This window comes from Anomaloglossus baeobatrachus, chromosome 5, assembly GCF_048569485.1.
Source record: "Anomaloglossus baeobatrachus isolate aAnoBae1 chromosome 5, aAnoBae1.hap1, whole genome shotgun sequence".
Lineage (NCBI taxonomy): Eukaryota > Metazoa > Chordata > Amphibia > Anura > Aromobatidae > Anomaloglossus > Anomaloglossus baeobatrachus.
Genome location: NC_134357.1, coordinates 111,419,546 through 111,436,813, shown reverse-complemented (window position 1 = coordinate 111,436,813; position 17,268 = coordinate 111,419,546). Strand labels below are relative to the sequence as shown.

At 48.3% G+C, this 17,268-nt stretch overlaps 1 protein-coding gene across 1 annotated transcript in view; it reads right to left on the bottom strand.

The window, feature by feature from the left end:
• NOC3L (NOC3 like DNA replication regulator) overlaps window positions 1-17,268 on the bottom strand; it is a 196,118-nt gene that overhangs the window by 29,098 nt on the left and 149,752 nt on the right. Inside the window, exon 17 of the mRNA XM_075348773.1 lies at window positions 1,506-1,687. Coding sequence (XP_075204888.1) covers window positions 1,506-1,687 — 182 coding nt within the window. The remainder of the gene's footprint in view (window positions 1-1,505; window positions 1,688-17,268) is intronic.

Below are 17,268 nucleotides of genomic sequence, written 5' to 3'. Positions count from 1 at the left end.
CAAGTCCCACTTCACCCAGAGCCCTAATGGGGATGGGGAAGGAATCAGCATGTGGGCTCCAGCCTCCGTACCCGCAATGGGTACCTCAACCTTAACAAACACCGCCGACCGCAAGTGGGGTGAGAAGGGAGCATGCTGGGGGCCCCCGTATGGGCCCTCTTTTCTTCCATCCGACATAGTCAGCAGCTGCTGCTGACTAAACAGTGGAGCTATGCGTGCATGTCTGACCTCCTTCGCACAAAGCATAAAACTGAGGAGCCCGTGATCCCACGGGGGGGTGTATAGCCAGAAGGGGAGGGGCCTTACACTTTTAAGTGTAATACTTTGTGTGGCCTCCGGAGGCAGTAGCTATACACCCAATTGTCTGGGTCTCCCAATTAGGAGCGACAAAGAAAAACCCATCCATGTCCGACGTAATCCACGGAGGTCCCTCGACGCTCTCAACTCTGCTACATGAAGGTGACAGGAGCTTCAGAAGACACCGCCGCTCCTGTCAGCTCCACGCAGCAACTGAGCTGAGAAGCGCGATCAGCTGATGTCAGTCAGGTAACTCGTGGCCACCGCTGGATCCTCCAATAGTGACAGCAAGTCACCCGAGTGACAGCGATGGAGTCACAGGTGAGTTGCAGTCACGGGGGAGGATCCAGCTGGCCGCAGGTAACCTGAGTGATGGCAGCGCTAATCGCGCTGCTCAATTTAGTCACTCAGGGGATTAGCGGTCACCAGTGAGTCCTTCACGGGTGACCGCTAATCAGGACACGACACAGACAGAGCCGCGGTATGACAATGAAGTCGGGTGAAGTTCACGGCTCTGTCTGTGTCTGCTGTCATCTGCCATTCAGCTCTGCTACATGGCTGTCTGTCTGCTGTCAGCGGCCATGTAGCAGAGCTGAATGGCAGATGACAGCTGCTGAGAAAAATAAAGGATCACACACGGATCACACACGCATTGCACACACACTGCAATCATGAGAAAAATCTCAGGATCGCAGTGCAGTTGCATTGCACTCTGACCTAACGTGAACTAAAATCAGCCGAGTTTTTTTCAGCCAACTCGGACCGATTTTACTCGCATAGATGTGTTTCCAGCCTAAGGGAAGGAGGGGACGTGGAAACATGGATTCCTGAGTGCAGTGATTGGCTTGGAGAGAGGGAAGCTGTGACAGGACAATGAGGTGGATGGGTGCGAAAAGGGCACGAGTACCGCACACACTAACAGAACGACTGGGCCCCAGTGAAGCCTGATCAGCTTGACTCCAGTTACCAGGTGTATCCTACTACAGAAGAGCTAACTTTTTTTCTTGCCAAGTGTCAGCCTCCTAGTGACAGCAGCATACACCCATGGTTTCCAGTGTCCCCCAATGAAGTGAAAGTTTGTTCTCCTGTTATACAATGAAGCAGACACCTGCAGTCAGTTGGGACAAGTCACATGAGGATTTACTGTACCTGCTGAATCCCAAAACACTATAACCCCTACAACATGTAGTCTGTCCAGAACCCCTTACCTGCAGGAGTCCTCGGTTGGTGGACAGAAGGCCAATACATGAATTCGGTAGGACATTCAATGCCAAAATAGAAAGTCTTTTTATAAAGGACAGAGCTCTCTGCTGGGACACCTGTTTCCTACGCTTGGTGAGCATCATTTCCAGGCACTGGAGGGCGATCACTGTATCGTCATTTGTAGACCCTGGAAGCAGAGACCAGTAATTCAGGCAGTAGTAGACTGTACATGTCACTAGATTGCAGACCATTACAGTGCCCCCCCACGTAACCCTACTACTCGTGTGATGTGCATTACTGTGGAGGCTGACAACTACAGAAGATTATCAGTTTTCTATACTCCTACTTTATTTTATTTTATTTATTTTATTCTAGTTTATTTTCTGGGGAAACACAAACCCAGCAAAGCATATAAGGTTAGCCGGATAAAACATTTTAGTCTTTATAATGGCTGGATGATACCCAGTTTTCATATAGTATGTAGAGAGGTGCTGGTATATACACAGCAGTACGGCACAGCACCCGCCACTGGAATTTACTTGAAAAGCTGTACACATAGCACAGCGCCAGCCAAACCTCTCAAACTGGGAGATACCAGATGCAGATTTTAAATCATATTCCCACCTTCATAGTTCGATATGGTTTGTAAAAAGCAGCACTTCTACTTATAATTTTCTGTTTATTAAAATTTTCAGCTGTTCTTAAGATATTAACACTTTTCTTTTTAGCTCATTGCCTAGGAGGCTGACGACCGCTGCTGTCCAGTATGTAAGCACTATGTAAAGTTGGATGGGGTTAGAAGGCAACAATGAGCTCCAGCGATCCTGATATGTGAATATGCATTACTGCCTAGAAAACTTTTTTTTTTTAAAACAAAAAAAAAATGAGTTACTTTGCAAATAAAAAATGGCCAAATTTACTTGAACCCTGTACCACACCAAGGTGTAACGCTCAACTGGGTCCTAATCTAATTTTATGCCTCTCTTCATGTCAGAACTCACATCTTATATGGGCTAGATAAGAACCTGGAAAAAAAAGACTAAAAACACCTCAAGTAACTGGGAGGAGTGCATAGACAAAGGACTTGACTCCACAATACAAAATAGAAGAGTTGCCGGCACTTCTTAAAAAGGGAACCTGTCACCAGTTTTGGGGCCTACAAGCTACGGCCACCACCACTGGGCTCTTATATACAGCAGTCTAACATGCTGTATATAAGAGCCCAGGCCACTGTGTAGAACATAAAAAACACTTTATAATACTCACCTAGGAGGTCGCTCCTGTGCAGACTGGTCAAAATGTGTGGCGCTGTTCTCTGGGACTGGCGCCTCCTCTTTCAGCCATCTTTGTTCACCTTCTTAAGTCGGCGTGCTTGACGCGTCCTATGTCATACACACTCGCGGGCACTGAGGTCCAGCGCAGGCGCACTTTGATCTGCCCTGCTCAGGGCAGGTCAAAGTATTGTAGTGTGCTTGCACAGGACCTCAATACCGGCGAGTGTGCATGATGTAGGACGCGTTATGCACGCCGGCTTCAGAAGGAGGCCCAAGATGGCTGAAAGAGGAGGCGCTGGACCCGGAGAACAGCGCCACCCATTTGACCAGTCTGCACCGGAGCGACTCAGAGTATTATAAAGTGTTTTTTTTATGTTCTACACAGCGACCTGGGCACTTAGATACAGCATGTTAGAATGCTGTATATAAGAGCCCACTGGTGGTGGCTGCTGGTGACAGGTTTCCTTTAAAACTTAAGGTCTGAACTGGTGCAAACTGAACATATATTATCCAAAATAACAGTTGCAATCAAGTAAAGGGGACAGAAAAAACTTACACCTTGGCGTGGTAACTGGGCTGAAGTAAATTTGGCCATTTTTATTTGCAAGTAACACTTATCTTTTAAAACATGTTCACATTTTCTAGGCAGTAATGCATATTCACGTTTTAATGTTCACTATTTACATCCTTTGAATTTTTTTCCTCCTTCCGTTTACTTGGAGTACAACTGTTATTTTGGATCATATACATTATGTTCAGTTTGCACCAGTTCAGACCTTAAGTTTAGGAAGTGCCGGAAATTCTTCTATTTTTGTCTTACTATGACGACTGTTGGAGAAAATTATAGCATAATTCCCGATATTTGTTTTAAATGTCAACAAATTACAGTACACCACAATATAATTTATATAACAAGCCTTCTGATTAACACAACAAAGTGTTAAAATTAGAAAAACCTATAATGTGTTCTCACCAGAAACAATGAGGGGCGGGCAGACCATGCTGCGAGGTGGGGCCACTTGAAGAAATCTTAATTGCCAGACAGATCTGCCGTGTATTATTTTTTTTATTTCCAAGAAGGCGTAAGGGAGTACCGGATTAATAACTTGTAACGTAACAGAAGTAAGAATCTATATTCTAGCTACAAAGCATTACAGTGAGATCAGACAGAATAAATGAAACATTAAGCAGAGGTCTCGGATAAGTTTCCTAGTGTTACTTCTTCAGCGTCTCCCTCATGAATGTAAACACAGTACATTCTGTTCTGGAGGAACAAGACGAGCAGTGTTGTGATGATGCGGCCTCCTCCGACACAAAATTATACAACTTTAATAGCCCGGACTAGTGAAGGGCAGAGAAGCTCAGCAGAACAGTACATGGCTCGCGTCCTTTATGTTATCGCTGTGCAGCGGCTGATGACAAGATGTGGAAGATTCACAGCATTAGATGTACGGCCTGCAGGCATAGAGCAGGGTATGGAGAGGATATAACCATGACTTGTGGGATCCAGCTGAAAGGAAAGGTCATGAGAAATGGCTCTGCTATATTCCTCTGGCGTCCTAGGGATTCTGACTTGAAGTCACAAGGATGAGCAAATGGGAAACCCCAGATGAATATGCCAAGAAGCTGCGCGCAGAGGAGAAAGCTCGCCGTCCCTGTGCCTTCATAGTACAGCTTCATAGGAAGGACGACGGGTAGCATCAAGGTGTTACAGCAGAGTACTGATAAATTACTGGGACAGATCCTACAGCTATAGAGGTGCCGACCTAATGCAAGGGAAGCATTTAGGAGACAGACAGAAGCGGAAAGACACGTGCTGTGCATCTTATAGGTGACCCCTCAAACACAAGAAATAAGCATTGTGGAGGATGTGTTAAAAGGTGATTAAACCACTTCATAAGACATACCAGGACTCTACCCGGTACCTCAGCTACTAAAAGAACAAGGTATCTACAGATGCACCACAGAGGAAAGATCCATAGAAAGATCCATAGACCCCAGTGTGCTCATCCAAAAGACACCATGAACTTATAGCTGCTAGTATGTAAAGAATTGTTAGAGAAGTCAATGCAAAATGTTATAAATTGGACTCCTCTTTGGTTCTGAGTATTCAGTGATAGGAACTAGGGGGCACTGGCAACTTAACCCTCAACTGGTGAGGTGGGATTTTTGTCACGCAACTGGTGATGTGGGGCTTCCTATACCCCAGTGTTTTGAAATCTCAAATTTTTACAGAAAATGCAAAGATCGCGTTTGTTTTAATCGGTTTCTTATTGGCGATTGATTACACATGTGTATACCAAATTTTTGACACCCACAAGTTTCGGAAAATGTAATACAGTGGAACCTCGCTTAATGAGTAACCCAGTTAGCGAGTATTTCACTTAACGAGCAAATCTTGCTGTAAATTTGTAACTCCGTTTACGAGCAAGCTTTGCCGTACGAGCAAAATACTCATTACACAGACTTCTGGTTCCGCACTTCCACTGCGCTCTGACCCGCTCTTGCAGTCCGCACACACAAAAACACACACACACACACACTCTATGCTCAACTTACCTTCCGTTCCATCGCCGGTTCTTGTAGTTCGCCGCTACAGGATGTGTATCGGTAACCATCGCAACGAGGGAGGAACTTCCACTGTCAGCCTCTACTCAAAGGCAGCGCGCTGGACAATCAGAGGCAAGCAGTTCCCGTCTTTGATGTCAGCGCTCTGGCAGCCCAAATTCCGGCATCGGTCGCGATTGTTACCCGGTACACATCCTGAACCGGCGAACTGCAAGATCCAGGAGGCCGGTGAGAGAACGGAAGGTAAGGTGAGCATAATATGCGTTTGTGCATGTTTGTGCATGTTTGTGCGTGTGTGGATTGGCACAATAGGGGACCAGGATGGGACACTTAACATGTTATGGAACGAACTGTCTGCATTGCAATGATTTCCTATGGGAAATCTTGCTTTGCTGAACGAGTAACTTGGTTAACAAGCACACTCCCAGAACGGGTTGTTCTCGTTAACCAAGGTTCCACTGTACATTGATGATTCATACCAGCATTTTCCAATGAATGCCAGCTGAACAAAATTTCCCTGGGGTGTTACAAACCCAACCTCTCCAGTTGAGGGTTAACCCCTGACAATAAAACCATACGTAGAGTCATGGCCGAAAGTGTTGGTACACTAGAAATTGTTCCAGAAAATGAAATATTTCTCCCAGAAAATTATTGCAATTGCACATTTTTTTCATACACATTTATTTCCTTTGCGTGTATTGGAACACAAAAAAAAAAAGAAGAAAAAAAGGCAAATTGTACATAATTTCACACAAAATGCTAAAAACAGACAGGACAAAATTGTTGGCGCCCTCAGCTTAATGTCTGTTATAACTGCAATTACCGTATTTTTCGCTTTATAAGACGCACCCCTAAATTTGGTGAAGGAATAGAGAATTTTTTAATAAATGGGGTCAGTCTTATAATGCCAGTGTCTGTCTAACATAATATAGAGTATATGTCCCTCATAGCCCCCTCATCCTAAAATTAGCCCCCTTAATCTGGATATGGCCACCTTATATTGAACACATCCCCCTGTGGAGGGCCACACCGGCCCCCTGTGGCGGGCCACACCGGCCCCCTGTGGCGGGCCACACCGGCCCCCTGTGGCGGGCCACACCGGCCCCCTGTGGCGGGCCACACCGGCCCCCTGTGGCGGGCCACACCGGCCCCCTGTGGCGGGCCACACCGGCCCCCTGTGGCGGGCCACACATCACCCCCTGTGGCGGGCCACACATCACCCCCTGTGGCGGGCCACACATCACCCCCTGTGGCGGGCCACACATCACCCCCTGTGGCGGGCCACACATCACCCCCTGTGGCGGGCCACACATCACCCCCTGTGGCGGGCCACACATCACCCCCTGTGGCGGGCCACACATCACCCCCTGTGGCGGGCCACACATCACCCCCTGTGGCGGGCCACACATCACCCTCTGTGGCGGGCCACACATCACCCTCTGTGGCGGGCCACACATCACCCTCTGTGGCGGGCCACACATCACCCTCTGTGGCGGGCCACACATCACCCTCTGTGGCGGGCCACACATCACCCTCTGTGGCGGGCCACACATCACCCTCTGTGGCGGGCCACACATCACCCTCTGTGGCGGGCCACACATCACCCTCTGTGGCGGGCCACACATCACCCTCTGTGGCGGGCCACACATCACCCTCTGTGGCGGGGCACACATCACCCTCTGTGGCGGGGCACACATCACCCTCTGTGGCGGGGCACACATCACCCTCTGTGGCGGGGCACACATCACCCTCTGTGGCGGGGCACACATCACCCTCTGTGGCGGGGCACACATCACCCTCTGTGGCGGGGCACACATCACCCTCTGTGGCGGGGCACACATCACCCTCTGTGGCGGGGCACACATCACCCTCTGTGGCAGGCACACATCACCCTCTGTGGCAGGCACACATCACCCTCTGTGGCAGGCACACATCACCCTCTGTGGCAGGCACACATCACCCTCTGTTAGATATCGCCCCCATGTTGCTGCTTTTAGTAAAATAAACTCTTTCCTTACCTTCTGCAGCACTGTCCTGTCTCATGTCTCTCTCCTCAGGGTTGAGCTCCTCCTGTCTCCTGCACTTCCTACTTCCTGGTTTTAGTGCCGGTCATGTGATCGGGACAGCAGAGAGATATCTTTACGTGCATGATCACAGCACCAGGAGGGAGACCGGGCAGACACGCTGGAGGAGGTGAGTAAAGAGTTTATTTTACTATGGGCAGCAGCATGGAGGCCATATCTAACACAGGGGTGCATGTGCGATCAAAGGTAAGCACAGGCAGATATAATATGCCCTGCTGCCCCAGCCCATCAGCGCGATGCAGTTTCAGCTCCACGCTGCTGATGGACAGCGTCTGTGCATATTATATGAGCGGGAGCAGGAGATCTAACGCTGCCGCCCGCAGCTTCACCTGCCCCCACCAGCTCCAGCACCGCTGCAGAGCAGCCCGTACCTCCACTGCACTGTGTGTGTGTGTACATATTCAACCCCCTGCAGATTTAGCTGGTTTGATAAGATGCAAATGAGTTAGAGCCTGCAAACTTCAAACAAGAGCAGGATTTATTAACAGATGCATAAATCTTACAAACCAACAAGTTATGTTGCTCAGTTAAATTTTAATAAATTTTCAACATAAAGGTGTGGGTCAATTATTATTCAACCCCTAGGTTTAATATTTTGTGGAATAACCCTTGTTTGCAATTACAGCTAATAATTGTCTTTTATAAGACCTGATCAGGCCGGCACAGGTCTCTGGAGTTATCTTGGCCCACTCCTCCATGCAGATCTTCTCCAAGTTATCTAGGTTCTTTGGGTGTCTCATGTGGACTTTAATCTTGAGCTCCTTCCACAAGTTTTCAATTGGGTTAAGGTCAGGAGACAGACTAGGCCACTGCAACACCTTGATTTTTTCCCTCTTGAACCAGGCCTTGGTTTTCTTGGCTGTGTGCTTTGGGTCTGGTCTTGTTGGAAGATGAAATGACGACCCATCTTAAGATCCTTGATGGAAGAGCGCAGGTTCTTGGCCAAAATCTCCAGGTAGGCCGTGCTATCCATCTTCCCATGGATGCGGACCAGATGGCCAGGCCCCTTGGCTGAGAAACAGCCCCACAGCATGTTTCTGCCACCACCATGCTTGACTGTAGGGATGGTATTCTTGGGGTCGTATGCAGTGCCATCCAGTCTCCAAACGTCACGTGTGTGGTTGGCACCAAAGAGCGCGATCTTGGTCTCATCAGACCAGAGAACCTTGAACCAGTCTGTCTCAGAGTCCTCCAAGTGATCATGAGCAAACTGTAGACGAGCATTGACATGACGCTTTGAAAGTAAAAGGTACCTTACGGGCTCGTCTGGAACGGAGACCATTGCGGTGGAGTACGTTACTTATGGTATTGACTGAAACCAATGTCCCCACTGCCATGAGATCTTCCCGGAGCTCCTTCCTTGTTGTCCTTGGGTTAGCCTTGACTCTTCGAACAAGCCTGGCCTCGGCACGGGTGGAAACTTTCAAAGGCTGTCCAGGCCGTGGAAGGCTAACAGTAGTTCCATAAGCCTTCCACTTCCGGATGATGCTCCCAACAGTGGAGACAGGTACGCCCAACTCCTTGGAAAGGGTTTTGCACCCCTTGCCAGCCTTGTGACCCTCCACGATCTTGTCTCTGATGGCCTTGGAATGTTCCTTTGTCTTTCCCATGTTGACCAAGTATGAGTGCTGTTCACAAGTTTGGGGAGGGTGTTAATTAGTCAGAAAAGGCTGAAGAAAGATAATTAATCCAAACATGTGAAGCTCATTGTTCTTTGTGCCTGAAATACTTTATCAGCAGTGGGGTCCTCCTGGGTCTCTTTGCTATAGCATTTCATTCAAAGGTTGACAGTTTGCACCAACACAGATGCCCCATGAGCCTGCAGGACAGCTTGAATTTCTTTGGAACTTAATCTGGGCTGCTTATCCACCATCCGGACTAGCCTGTTTGCAACCTTTCATTAATTCTTGTCTGCCATCCATGTCCAGGGAGATTAGCATCAGTGCCATGGGTTATAAATGTCTGGATTATATTGCACACTGAGGATAAAGGAACACCAAGATCTCTGGAGATGGACTTGTAACCTTTAGATTGTCGATATTTTTTAACAATTTTTGTGCTCAAGTCCTCAGTTGTCTTGTCAGCTTTCTGTTCTCCATGCTTAGTGTGGCACACACAGTGCAAAGATTGAGTCAACTTCTCCCTTTTTTTACATGGTTTCAGGTGTGATATTCATATTGCCCACACCTGTTACTTTGCAGAGGGGGAGTTTGAATGAGCTTATCATACTTGAAACAAAGTTGTTTACCCACAATTTTGGAAAGGTATCAGCAATTTTACTTGGGCCATTTATGTGATTTTGTGTAAAATTGTGTCCAATTTGCTTCTCTTCTCTTTTTTTTTGTGTTTCAATATGCACAAAAGGAAACATAAAACATGTGTACTTGCAATAATTTTCTGTGAGAAGTACTTCATTTTTTTGGAATCTATTCATTGCAGTTATTTATTCCAAAAGGTGTACAACCAAATATTAAGCTGGGGAGGTGGCAACAATTTTGTCTGGCCCATTTTTGGAGTTTTATGTGAAACTATGTCCAATTATTTTTTCTCAGCTTTGTGTTGTTCCAATACACCCAAAAGAAATAAACATACGTATTACTAAACATGTGTAATTGCAATAATTTTCTGGAACAATTTCAAGTGAAAACACTTACAGACATGACTGTATTACACAAAAATAAACTAATACATTAGCACCCACTTAATAGAGGTGAAATTCAAGACTGCTGGCAAAACCCCCTGCACCCTGTATGCAGGCTCAATACGAATAAATGATATAACAAATAAATGGTAATACCGCACCAAGAAAGTTGCAAAACCTCAATATATGTATGCAAGCTCAGTGTACACAGACAATGTAAATAAATACTACATGCAAGTACATCGTAAGAGGTCCACTTACACTATAGGTGTTCTTCACAACTGGCGCTGGGTTCGTCATATGGCTTTAACCCCTTCACGACCGCGGGCAGTAAAATTACGTCCTATTTTAACGTGACTTAACGACCAGGAATGTAATTTTACTGCCTAAACTTCATTTGATTGCCGTGGCCATAGCAACGGCTTTCAAATGATGTCCCCTGCTGTTTCTTACAGCAGTGGACCTTTGCTTGACCCCATGGGGGGTAGCATCGCAACCCCCCATCGACGATCGTTGTGATTGGCTGTTCGAATCTGAACCGCCAACCACAACATTCGCACTGATTTCGGCAAAAATAATGCCCGAATTAGTACGATACTGTGAGATCCTGCTATGATCTATTGTAGCAGCTACAGCAGATCAAAGGTGGATCTCAAACATGCCGCCCCCAGCCCCTGCAGCACTGATTGGAGCGATCGTGCTATGACGCGCAATCACTCCAATCAGTGTGCAGTGGGGTGGTCTGATCTGCAGGTGGCCGCCCTCCCCAGGCCTGTGCTGGTCTGGGGACCCTCCCCCAACATGTCTGCAGCGTGGAGTGGCTGGTACTTGTGGTACCACGCCACCGCTGCCGCCGCTAATGTCACCGTCTTCTTGCCTGCTCCACGTGAGTATTGCACTCTTCTTCCAGCCCGTGCGCGCTCCCGTTATGGCCCCTGCCCGTGCCCCCCCCGATCTGCCCCCCCACGCCCCGATCTGCCCTCCCTGCGATCTACCTGCCTCCTTTGTCATCTCTATTCTGCTTCCTTCCGTCCTTCCTTCTTTCCTTGCTTCTCCGGTATCCCCCTCTGCTCTCCCGCCCCACCTCTGCTCTCCCCTCCCCTCTGCTCTCCCCCTCCCCTCTCCCCTTGACGTCCTCTTACCTGCCTTCACCGAGTCGTCCGAGGTCTTCACTGGCCCGATCACATCTGGTGCCATCCCCTATGGTGCCATTCCACACACGTACAAACACATATTATGCTCACCTTACCTTCCGTTCCATCACCGGCCTCCTGGTTCTTGCAGTTCGCAGTTACAGGATGTGTATCGGGTAACCATCACGACCGATGCCGGAACTTCTGCTGCCAGAGCACTGACATCAAAGGCAGGAGCCGCTTGCCTTTGAGTAGCGACTGATAGCGGAAGTGCCTCCCTTGTCGCGATGGCTACCGATAAACATCCTGTAGCGGCGAACTACAAGAACCGGGAGGCCGGCGATGGAACGGAAGGCAAGGTGAGCATAATGTGTGCGTGTTTGTGCGTGTGCGCGTGTGTGTGTGTGTGTGTGTGTGTGTGTGTGTGTGTGTGGACTGCAAGAGCTGGTCAGAGCGCGGTGGATGTACGGAACCAGAAGCGTGTGCGGTGAGTATTTTTTTTTTGCTTGTACGGCAAAGCTTGGTCGTAAAGTGAGTTACAAATTTACAGCAAGCTTTGCTCATTAAGCAAAATACTCGCTAACTGGGTTACACGTTAACCGAGATTCCACTGAATATGTGTGTGTGTATTAGCAAGCAATCAGATTCCACTTTTCATTCGTCACAGACTATGGAAAATGAAAGGTGAAATCTGATTGGTTGCTAAGGGCAACGGAGTCAAATAAATATTTTCTGTCCACCTACTTTTGAACCACCCTGTACGTATACTAGGGTGCCCGGATCTCATAGAGGGGGGGGGGGGGGGAGGGAATGTCGGTATCTTGTTCGTCTGGACCCCACAAAACGATTTCCCTTTCCAGATATTGAGATAGCCAAAATTTGAGCTCGATCAAACGACGTTAACTTGTGCCGCTCGTTGCTCAAAGTTTGAAAAAATCCAAATTTTTGGCCAAAAAGCTGACATATGGAGCCATAACTCCAGAACGGTAAATAATAAAAACACGCTTAATATCTCAAAAGAAAGCTAATGTTGTTCTTCAAAATTTATATGTTACACACAGGGTGCATGTAATTTCTATTTTAGGGATGGTTCTATTTTAGGGATGGAAGATTCCTCACTGCGTGGCCCAAAATAGACAAAGGAAAATACGACAAAGGTATCAGTGACAATCTAATACAAAAGCAGCTAACTCCAGAAGTAATTGCAAATGTTACTGCTGAATTCGAGACCAAATTAACTGAGAGCCACCCCAGAGATGACTACAAGGAGCTGTTGCAGTTGGTTCTCGTATTTGTTGGATCACTAGACGGCAATGTTGTGGGTTTTAGAACTCCAAGAGCCATTCATCACGCTAGGTGGATGGCAAAGGCTATTTACTGTTTAAAAATGTTCATTTTTCGCCGTCAATTTAAGATGTCTAAAGAAGAAGAAAGTTCTGTGTGTGCCATTTCTGTTTTCCTAGTTAAAATTTATTGTAAAGCTTGGTTCAATGCTCCAAAAGCTCATCTTGCACCAAAGTATTTTGCATAGTCTGTTAGACTATAAAGAATGTGACAAAGACATTGCAGAAAAAGGCCTGACCAAATTTTCGAACCATTTGTGGTATTTGAATGCAGAGTTGGTGGGATTATCGTTTTTTGATCCCACCATTACAGACGATGAAAAGTTGTTAATGGCTAATGGCATCAGTAGCACAGATGAACCATCAGAGCACGCTAGGGTTGTAAATCCAAAAGTTAGGAAAGAAAAATTAAAAGAGGTAGTTGGAGGATTGGTAAATTTACTTACCAAAGAAACGTTTGCATTCCTTGACCGATTTAATATAAAAACAGATTTCTTAAGACAAAATCCAAACACCTGGCCTAATAATGACTTCCAAGCAGGATTGAAAATTGTCAAAACATTAAAAGTAGTTAATGATATGGCTGAGCGTGGTGTTAAATTAATAACAGACTTTAACGACCTTCTGACCAAAGATGAAGAACAAAAGCAATAAGTCCTGCAAGTTGTAAGCAAATGCCGAGCATTATATTCTGACGTTTCAAAAACTACTTTAACAAAAGCTCTAGAATAGATTAGATAACTATGTAAAATTATCAACTCATGTAGGTACTACGTCTGTGTCTTTTCTGTGTCTGTTTTGTATGTATTATATACCTCATTTTTATATTTTAAAATAAAAAATATGTCATTAGACTTATCAGTATTACTTGTTTTTTTTGTTATAAATTTTGGGGGGGGGGGGTTTGGTATATTTTTGCGTTTAAAGTAGAAATATAACTTAATAACAAAAAAGAGAATTTTGTTACTTACCGTAAATTCTTTTTCTTATAGTTCCGACATGGGAGACCCAGACCATGGGTGTATAGCTTCTGCCTCCGGAGGACACACAAAGTACTACACTAAAAGGTGTAGCTCCTCCCTCTGAGCTTATACACCCCCTGGTTAACCAGATCTAGCCAGTTTAGTGCAAAAGCTGAAGGAGGATAGCCACCCACAAGTAAAGACAGAGCAAGAACCGGAAGAACCGGAGCCTCTGTCTACAACAACAGCCGGTGATAACACGCGGAACGAGAACTGCCAATAGGCAACAGGGAGGGTGCTGGGTCTCCCAATACGGAACTATAAGAAAAAGAATTTACAGTAAGTAAACAAAATTCTCTTTTTCTTTATCGTTCCTATGGGAGACCCAGACATTGGGATGTCTCAAAGCAGTTCATGGGTGGGAATAAACAGAAAACTGAGAAGTAGGCAGAGCCTAACTTCACAAATGGGCGACAGCCGCTTAACGGATGCGTCTGCCCAAGCTCGCATCTGCCGAAGCATGAGCATGCACTTGGTAGTGCTTTGAAAAGGTATGCAGGCTAGTCCAAGTGGCAGCCTGACAGACTTGTTGAGCCGTAGCCTGGTGCCTGAAAGCCGAAGAGGCACCGACAGCTCTGGTCGAGTGCGCCTTAATCCCCGGCGGGGGAGGCACCTGAGAACATTGGTAGGCATCGGATATGGCCGACCTAATCCAACGAGCTAAGGTCGGCTTAGAAGCAGAGAGGCCCTTACGCCGACCTGTGGTTAGCACAAAAAGAGAAGTGCACCGCCTAAGAACAGCGGTGCGAGACACATAGATCCGGAGCGCCCGCACCAGATCCAGAGTATGCAACGCTTTTTCAAAGCGATGAACAGGAGCCGGACAAAAGGAAGGCAGGAAAATGTCCTGGTTAAGGTGGAAAGGAGAAACCACCTTAGGGAGAAAATCCGGAGTCGGACGGAGAACCACCTTGTCTTGATGAAACACCAAAAAAGGTGACTCCGAAGAGAGCGCAGCCAAATCAGAGACTCTCCTGAGGGAAGTTATGGCCACTAGAAAGACCACTTTCTGTGAAAGACGAGACAAAGAAACCTCCCTAAGAGGCTCAAAGGGGGGTTTCTGCAAGGCCGTGAGGACCAGATTGAGGTCCCAGGGATCCAAGGGCCGCCGGTAAGGCAGAATGATGTGAGACGCACCTTGCATGAAGGTGCGCACCTGAGCCAGCCGGGCGATACGCCGCTGGAACAGCACTGACAGAGCCGAGACTTGTCCCTTGAGCGAATTGAGGGATAGTCCTATCTGCAGACCGGACTGTAGAAAGGACAGAAGGGTCGGCAAGGAAAAAGGCCAAGGAGCATGGCCGGAAGAGCGACACCAGGACAGGAAAATCTTCCAAGTCCTGTGATAGATCTTGGCAGAGGAAGACTTACGGGTCCAAGTCATAGTGGAGATGACTTCAGGAGGGATACCAGAAGCCGTCAAGATCCAGGACTCAAGAGCCACGCCGTCAATCTGAGAGCCGCAGAATTCTGGCGGAAAAACGGACCTTGTGAGAGAAGGTCTGGACGGTCCGGCAGATGCCACGGCACCTCTACGGACAGATGGAGCAGGTCTAGGTACCAAGCTCGCCTGGGCCAGTCCGGTGCAATGAGGATGACCCGACGGCCCTCCATTCTGATCTTGCGCAGAACTCTGGGCAAGAGAGCTAGAGGGTGAAACACGTAGGACAGACGAAACTGGGACCAATCTTGAACCAGAGCGTCCGCTGCAAGGGCCTGAGGATCGTGGGAGCGAGCCGCGTAAACCGGAACCTTGTTGTTGTGCCGGGATGCCATCAGATCCACTTCCGGAGTGCCCCACTTGCGGCAGATTGAGTGAAACACTGCCGGATGCAGGGACCACTCGCCACTGTCTGGCGGCTGAGATAATCTGCTTCCCAGTTTTCCACGCCTGGGATGTGGACTGCGGATATGGTGGACTTGGAGTCCTCCGTCCATTGAAGGATGCGTTGAACCTCCAACATTGCGAGGCGGCTGCGTGTCCCGTCTTGGTGATTGATGTAGGCAACCGCTGTCGCGTTGTCTGACTGGACTCGGATGTGCTTGCCCGCCAAAAGGTGGTGAAAGGCTAGGAGAGCAAGAAGCACAGCTCTGGTTTCCAGCACATTGATCGAGAGGGCTGACTCGGACGGAGTCCAAGTGCCCTGTGCTCGGTGGTGGAAACATACCGCTCCCCAGCCGGATAGACTGGCATCCGTGGTGAGGATCACCCAGGACGGAGCCAGGAAGGAGCGTCCCTGAGTTAGAGAGAGGGGCCGAAGCCACCACTGAAGGGAGCCCCTGGTCTGTGGCGACAGAGCCACTAGCCTGTGTAAGGAGGAAGTCCGCTTGTCCCAACAGCGGAGAATGTCCAGCTGTAGAGGACGCAGATGGAACTGAGCAAAGGGAACCGCCTCCATTGACGCCACCATCAGACCCAGCACCTGCATCAGGTGCCTGATGGAATGACGGCGGGGTCTCAGCAGAGAGCGCACCGCCAGATGGAGGGACTGCTGTTTGACCAAGGGCAGCTTCACAAGTGCCGGCAGAGTCTCGAACTGCATCCCTAGGTACGTGAGACTCTGGGTCGGAGTCAGAGTGGATTTGGGCAGATTGACAAGCCACCCGAATTGGGTTAGAGTGGCGAGAGTGAGCGAGACACTCCACTGACAGTCTGCGCTGGATGAAGCCTTGACTAGAAGGTCGTCCAGGTAAGGAATCACTGCCACCCCCTGGAGGTGCAGAACCGCAACCACTGCTGCCATGACCTTGGTGAATACTCGAGGGGCCGTGGCTAACCCGAAGGGGAGAGCCACGAATTGGAAATGTTCCTCTCTGATTGCAAAACGTAGCTAACGCAGGTGTGAAACTGCAATTGGCACATGTAGATAGGCATCTCTGATGTCGATGGATGCCAGGAAATCTCCTTGGGTCATTGAGGCAATGACTGATCGCAGAGACTCCATGCGAAAATGCCGCACCTGAACATGCTTGTTAAGAAGCTTGAGATCCAGGATGGGCCGGAAGGAACCGTCCTTTTTGGGGACTAGGAAGAGACTTGAGTAGAAACCTCTGAACCGTTCCCGGGCGGGAACCGGTATAATTACTCCGTTGGCTTGCAAGGATGCCACGGCCTGAGAGAAGGCGGCGGCCTTGGAGCAGGGGGGAGTTGACAGAAAAAAATCTGTTTGGCGGGCTGGAAGAGAAGTCTATCCTGTAGCCGTGGGAGATGATATCCCGCACCCACTGATCGGAGGCGTGTTGAAACCACACGTCACCAAAGTGGGAGAGCCTGCCACCGACTAAGGACGTTGCTGGCGCGGCCAGGTAGTCAAGAGGAGGCTGCCTTAGTGGCAGCAGCTCCTGCTGACTTTTGTGGACGCGGCTTTGTGCGCCAGTTGGGTTTTTGGTCCTTGGCTGAGTTGGTGGACGAGGCCGAGGGCTTAGAGGATGACCAGTTGGAGGAACGAAAGGAACGAAACCTCGACTGGTTCCTACCCTGGGCAGGTTTCCTGGTTTTAGTTTGTGGCATGGAAGTACTCTTCCCGCCAGTAGCTTCCTTAATAATTTCATCCAGTTGTTCACCGAATAGCCTGGATCCAGCAAAAGGGAGCCCAGCCAGGTACTTCTTTGAAGAAGCATCTGCCTTCCACTCTCGCAGTGCGGTGAGAAGCCTCCAGCATGGCAGACATGGCATAGGATGAAAAAGCTGAAGCTTGGGAAG